Genomic DNA, 7,200 nt, shown 5'->3' with positions numbered 1-7,200 from the left:
ATCTAAACCTCCCCACTTTCAATTTAAACCCATTAGCCCTTGTCCTGTCACTACAGGCCCTTGTAAAAAGTCCCCTCCAGCTTCCCTGTTGGCCCCTTCAGGTACTGGAAGGCTGCAATAAGGTCTCCTCGGAGCCTTCTCTTCTCCAGGTTGAATAAGCCCAATTCTCTCAGCCTTTCATCATAGGAGAGGTGCTCCAGCCCTCTGATCATCTTCGTGGCCTCCTCTGGACTCGCTCCAAGTGGTCAATATCCTTCTGATGTTGAAGGCTCCACAGCTGGAAACAGTACTCCAGGTGGGGTCTCACAAGAGCAAATTGCCTACTCATGTTCAATTTTTAATCCATCATTCCTTACCCTTTCCTCTGTTTTAGAAGTCTAGAGACATTTATATGTCCCTAGATGATTTCTATTTGCTAAGTATACGGTAGTTCCTCTCTCATGCATAGGCTCCTTGTCATCATAATTTTTACTTTTCATAAACTCTTCTGTATCTTTGCCGTCATTTCATCACATTCCATTAATACTTTCCTGTTCCTGACCCTAAGTAACTCTGAAAATTCCTCAGGCAGAATGTGAAAATTCTTCAGGCAGAATGTCATCCCCATGGGTCAAAAGGGGCCAAAGGTCTTGATAAGTGTATGTAAGACACAAAATAAAACCTTACTTGAATAGTGAGCTCCTCGGCATATGCTGGGATAGAGGAGACCATATCCAGGACAGTAACAATTGCGCCTACGTTTGCAGGAGAACTGGTGTTTAGCTCCTTTGCTGTCTGATCCTTAAGCTTTGCAAGGTAGTTAGGTAGGTTTGCTGTTGGGTCAGGACTGTTGACCAAGGACTGGAACAGAAGAAAACAGTATATCACATATGCAATTTCCCTAGAGCTTGATCCTCCTTTATAATGGCTACCCCTAAACTAGGACAATAAACAGAGCCAGGGTCATTCTAGGCATGTTGGTAGTGTTCAACGTGCTGACCCTCCAGACCAGGGTGTCTTAACTTCCTTTTGAGTGTGGTCTGTTGTCTGTGCTAACTCACAGACGGCTCCTGGAAATGTTAGGGGAGAAAATAATTGGTGTGGGCCCAAAGCATATTTGGGAGCAATGTAGCAAGTAAAAAAATACATAATTCAGTAGCTGTACCCTTGCCTGGGACCTTGCTGTGCCTAATTTACTAAAATAAACCTATTAAGTATTTGATGAAAGAAAGATAATTGTTCCCCTCTAACCTCACTGAGAGAAGGGTGACTGTGGGTGGTCTGTAGAAGCAAAGAGCACCACGATAGGATACCTAGGCTGAAAGCCGTGGCCCAGCCCCTGTGATGTGTAGTGGCTGACGGGGCACGCTAAGCAGGGGCTGGGTCTGAGGTTGGGTGTTGTCCCAGAGCTGTCTCTACCGCATCATTGTTAGTGTGCTTGGTGGTATGGTTGGGGCTTGTACCAGCGAGCGTTCACCCCGGCAATGCCTGAGCATGGTTCAGGGAACACCACAGGCCAGCAACTTCTCCCTTATGAATAAGGTCACCTTGTCTGAGGGAGAGAGTGTTCCTGTGTATGGGTGTTACCAATGCAGTGCCACGTGGCCTCTGGGCCACAGAAGGGGACCTGGCCTCTTCCACTGACTTGTGCAGATATAGCCAGTTGTTCTTTATATATTTTAAAAGGTAGTTTTAATTCAATATTTGATTTTTTTTAAAAATGTAACATATATTTTAGATCATGTTAAGCAACAAACCACCCAACAAGAAGTTTTACTCTTTTCTAATCCCTGACCACCTCTAAAAAACACATACACGTTACCTCAGCACTAGTCAGCAGGTTACTTATAGGTACAGACAGGCAGGCATCCTTTTTGATCTTCCATTGTTTGTTGGAACACTCGTAAGTTCTATTGCCTCGGGTAAGGCCATCTGTACTCTTTGATCCATTGCATCCCCTTATTAATGTGTCCCCTTCTTTTCCAATGCCAAGGCTGCCTGAGCAGGAAATGCTATTTCCTGTATTGAGAAAAAGCCATACATGTAGGAAACTGAGAAGCAGGGAAATAAATAATTTGCCTCCATCAAACTTGTGACCGCCTGGAGTCCAGAGGTCTTTAAATTAGTTAGGGTTTCTGCTTGCTCTCTTCATTAATCATGATCTTTCAAGGTATGTATGTCTTGCATTCCCAAGTTGGTTTTTTTAGTTACGAAATTAAAACAGAAATTGAATAAAGCCCCTTGTTTTTAAGTACTGAATCAAATCAACAAACCAATACCCAAAGTTTTAGCATTTGTCTGTTAGATTACAAGGTTAGATAGAGGTGGAGTGGGATTATATTGATCACTACATGAACAGCAATTCACACAAAATTTATTCTGCTTAGGGACTCAGTGCTGCTCTAGCACTAATAGGAAATTATCACAGAATCTTAGAATCTTTTAGGTTGGAAAAGACTATTAAGGTCATTGAGTCCAACCATTAACCTAGAACTGCCAAGCCCACCACTAAGCCATGTCTCTAAGCACCTCATTTACATAAGTCATTAAGTCCTTGATAGTGAAGTCTCAGGACCTTTTTGATGAACAGTGAGTCTTGCTAATTGGCTTTGATTTTGTTAGTCACATCAGTAAGTATCTGTTGATTAAAGTAAAAAAAGTGTTCACATATTTAGTGCCTAAGAGAGTGAAATCAGGCCACAACCAATGATTAAACAGCAGGCACGACTGTGGTGGAAAAACCCCAAAATTTCTGCGATATGGGGATGTCCAACATTTATATCATTATATCATTTATATCATTTATATCATTTATATCTTTCCAATTTAAAATAAGAAGCTGAAATATCCAAACCCTGGTCAGACCTAAACATCAAAATTGGATTTAGAAACGTTGGAATCAAATCACCCAGCATTTCCTGCAGAGGTGACTGAAAGCTGGGTCTGCCCAGGCCTCTGCAACACCTCATGGAGGTTGCTCTTCTTGTGTTTAAAGTGGATATGCTCAAACACAGACTGACCTCCTGAGCTATGGGACTTCTTCCTGAGGCACCACAATCTTTTATCCTTGCTAAATTGTTGGTGCAAGCTGAGAACTGCATGACCACATTTCAGCACTAGAGACAAAGCTTGGTGGTGAAGGCTGCACCAGAAGGAATTAGGGACAGAGATGACTGAACTGTGAATGCTTGGGAAGATAGTGGGGCCATTGTTAAATACAATGAAGACAAAATATCTTGTCTATTTATTTTTTAAAATTTCAGCAATACTGATATTTTACTCTGTATTTCAAAACTTCCTGTCAAAAAAGGAGACCAAAATTATTGGCTTACAAAAACTTCTCCTGTTAGGGGTCACCAGTGATAAATTTGTGACCTCTGATTTAACATAGATACTGGGATTTCCTATGTAACAGCTTTAAATAGTAACTTTTTTCTTACCATCTATCAGATTCAGTTTTATACTTTCACTGTAGACTTTCTGTCCAAGGCGGTTAGTAAAGTTGCAGTATGCCGTGAGCTTTGTGTCTGCTTTGCATTGTTTTTCTGTGTAATTGCACACATAGCAAAATGCGTTATCTTCTTTCTTTTCCCCTGTACGGAAGGATTACAATAGGTTAACACAGATTTGGGATAAATCAGATAGCAGACAGCAGAAAGCTGCTGCGAATTTTTCTTTTCTGTGGGTCCTAGAGAAAAAAAAATTACTTTGTAGTGTCTCTCTCTCATGCCCTGCTTATTAAACCTTCTGGCAGCTGCTGCATGATCAGTACCTTTTCAATTACTGTTGTATGAGCAAATCCTGACCAAACCCTCTTTTACCGTGCAGAACCCAAAATCTGGTCTAGAAACCATTTCGGAGACTACTCTTATGCTTCTACCACAGGCATTTTATTTAGGCTAGGGTACCTTTTTTTGCAGTTCTTACATGGTTCTTTAGAACTCAGGATCTGTAGCACACACCTATTGCTTTTCATTATGCCTGTGCGTGACGGTCCCTGAGTACAATCTCTTCCAAGAAGATCTTGGCATTCTTCTTAGCAACTGAAGACTCAGTCTCCACCTGCTTTACAATTCAGCCTGTGGTTTTTGCACTCCTGCATGTTTACGGAGTTAGTTTAGGTGGGTTTTCATTTCTTTTCAAATGAACTGTTTTGTAACCCACTTGAAAACTTCCAGCGTATAAAAACATGCCAGGGAAGTTGCAGAACTGCCCTAAATTTGAAGGGATAGAAGCTTAGGCTTTTGGGCTGCTAAAGATATGTTACCTGTATCCTTAAAGAAAATAGTTCATTGAATTGCATTCTTAATGTGTTATTCTACATTTTTCATGAATTATTTGATCTTCTTCAGTAATATTTCATAGAATCATAGAATCATAGAATGGTTTGGGTTGGAAGGGACCTTAAAAGGAGGCCTTGATACTCAGTATTTCGTTGATACTCAGTTAAAAAAAGTGGCAGAGTGGAAGATAAAAGCAAATAAATGGAATGCAGCAATTTTCAATCTGAACAATGATGAGGATGCTCACTCCTCGCTGCCTGGCAAGGCAAACCAAACATTGAATTTACCTCTAACATATTTATCAATGCAGCAGTGACTTCAGTTCCTCTTCTATTAAGCTTAACCATGCTCCCCAGGCTTGGCAACCATCCTAAAAATAGTTCATTTCCCCCCCCCCCCTTTTTTTTTTTTACACTCTCAGGAATACTTGTGGGTGGTTGTAATCGCAGTAAATATTAATTGGTTACATGGACCTAAACCAAAAAACACCCAGGGACTGGGTTGAGACACATAGTGGGATCAGTGATTCTGCAAATTTATTGTTTATTACCAGTTTTCTGTATCTGCTGTTGAACCACAAATGTAACATTGTAATCTTCCATGGTGTTAGCATTTATGCAGCACTTAAGGACTTGTGATACTCCGCACTGTATAGTTGCTTCAATGGGGTCTCTCAGGATGTTCTGCTTCAGAGGCAAGGAAACAACCTCGATTGTCATGTTGGCAGAACTCTCCAGGTGCTCATAGGAGAAAGTGCAGATGTAGGTGCCTGAAAAAGAGAGACACAAAAGCCACGTCTCAGTCAAAAGAAGAGCTCCTCTGCTTTTGTATGGTCATGAGCCCTAATAACGAACAAGTACAGTGTTGGTGGTAGCATCATGTCTTGCTGTCCTCCAGCAGTTATAATTTTACTGTAGCCAGGCTTCACAGTGATTTGCAGGCCTAGAGATGCTGTAAATAGTCTGGTACGGAGATTTCATTGCCTTTGTAGCCAATAAAAACCATGTTCACTCACCGTTCCAGTCCTTTGTGACATGGTCCACTTTGAGCTCAGATGTGGCTGTAGAGCTGCTATTTTTGATACACATATCACAGTCTACTGTTTTTATGTTATTTCCAGACTGAATTTTCCAACTGACACTCTCATAATTTCTCATATCACTTTCACACTTTAGGTTGAATGAATATCCCTCGGAAACAGATGAATTTGTGCTTGAAGATATTGTTACACTGGCTGAGAAAACACAAGATAAATGTTATGAGTGTCACTTATTATAATGACTTGCTTGCAAATGACATGCCGCAGAGGCACCTACACATTAAAGAGTTGATGGTTTGTTGCATACTACCTGACTCTTACCTGCCCAGAGGTACATCACGCTGATGTTTTTACTGCTCTTGGCACCATATCCAGTCTGCAGCTCACATGTATACGTCACTACTGTACCTGACTTCTCAGGCTGACATAGTGATTTGCTGATGTTGACCTTGTATTCAGTGCAGTTTTTACTGAAATTGGAGACTCCTAGAGAGAAATAAACATTCCTTGAAGGGCTATGGGTGTCTCAAAATAGCTGGGCTCTGGAAATCACAAGTCATCATGTTAGTTAAGGAAAACCTTGTGGGTTTGTATGTAACCTTTGACAGCATGGCGCTTTTAATTCATCATTGTTAAAGCTCTTTTGGATCTTTTACTCTGGCAACACTCACAGTGGTCTTCCAAAGGCCTGAAGATGGCTCCCAGAACAGTACTGGGCACATACTGACAAAACCAGTCTAACTGAGAGCAGCAACTTTGCTTGGATATGTCAAGGTAAGCCAAAACAAAAGGTATTCTGGTTCAGCCTAACCTCATTATCTGCAATATTTAGGATGAATAAGATAAGTAAACCAGGAATAAACACTGCAGATTTTAATGTCAACTTATTTTGAAATAAACATTTGAAGGTACTTGACAGTCATTCAACTTTAAATCTGAAGGCTGCTGGCTTAGCTTTAAGGGAAAAACCCCACTAAAGCTGTAGCTGAAAGTGCATCTGCAATGAGAACAGAGTTCTTGAAGGAAAACCTGGACACAGGGAATCAAGGGCAAAACAGCTTGTTACAGCAGGCCAGGCTCACCCCTCTCCTTGCAGGCACTGCTGCACACCAGTACCTGCCCTCTGTGGAAATGACTGTTCACATGAGCTTTGGAGATTTTCTCTCATTCTGCCGTCCTGCTTTCTGCTAAATTTCATTTATAACAAAGAGTTAACAGTAAACAGTTAATCCACATCAATAAAGTATTGACTATCACTCATCCTTGCCCTCAAAACTAAAGAATGCAGAAATAAACTATTTGGAAAAAGTTAGCATGATGCTGGTCCAGGCCGCTGTTTCCATCCAGGATGGCACAGCTTTGAGCATCGATGTCTGCACAGTGCGTGGAGATGCACAGAATCCCACTGGCACCTGCACAACACACATGGAGTCTGTACCATGCTGTCCATCCATTGTCTTTCCCATACACACACACACAGCTTTGCATCACACCCTGTATTGACCTCAGGACTTGGCCTTTGGGGTAGCCAGTTAGGAAGAGGTCTTTGAAGAATGAACAAACGTAGCAGGTGAGAGACAATCTTTTGTTAATCTTACCTGTAATAATAATTTCTCCATTTTCTTTCCAGTTACCAGTAATCCGTGGTAAGTGTCTGTCAGTACAACAGGAGAGCAGCGGACCGTCTGACTCTGTCATGCCTGTTTCCTGACTTTTGCATGTAACATTGATGTTGTTTAAGTTCGAAGTGATGTTTAACGAAGAAACTGCTATTATTTTTGTTGCCTTGTAGACCACTGTGTAACTGGAAATTCTTGTTGTGAAAGTACACCCATAGGGACCTGTAAAGCATAGGCAATATCTTATCACTGAGAACAGGCAGGGTGGAGAATGGATAGA

At 41.3% G+C, this 7,200-nt stretch overlaps 1 protein-coding gene across 1 annotated transcript in view; it reads right to left on the bottom strand.

Annotated features, from left to right (window-relative positions):
- The window catches only part of GPR116 (G protein-coupled receptor 116), a gene marked incomplete at both ends in the record, with an annotated part of 10,970 nt that extends 3,828 nt beyond the window's left edge, over window positions 1-7,142 (bottom strand). Inside the window, 7 exons of the mRNA XM_010154424.1 lie at window positions 667-840; window positions 1,802-1,998; window positions 3,420-3,572; window positions 4,813-5,031; window positions 5,278-5,496; window positions 5,623-5,787; window positions 6,900-7,142. Coding sequence (XP_010152726.1) covers window positions 667-840; window positions 1,802-1,998; window positions 3,420-3,572; window positions 4,813-5,031; window positions 5,278-5,496; window positions 5,623-5,787; window positions 6,900-7,142 — 1,370 coding nt within the window. The remainder of the gene's footprint in view (window positions 1-666; window positions 841-1,801; window positions 1,999-3,419; window positions 3,573-4,812; window positions 5,032-5,277; window positions 5,497-5,622; window positions 5,788-6,899) is intronic.
- Window positions 7,143-7,200: the final 58 nt, after the last annotated feature.

The sequence above is a fragment of the Eurypyga helias genome, unplaced genomic scaffold, assembly GCF_000690775.1.
Source record: "Eurypyga helias isolate BGI_N326 unplaced genomic scaffold, ASM69077v1 scaffold13926, whole genome shotgun sequence".
NCBI lineage: Eukaryota > Metazoa > Chordata > Aves > Eurypygiformes > Eurypygidae > Eurypyga > Eurypyga helias.
The sequence above is the reverse complement of the archived record's forward strand: the minus strand, read 5'-3'. Positions and strand labels throughout refer to the sequence as shown.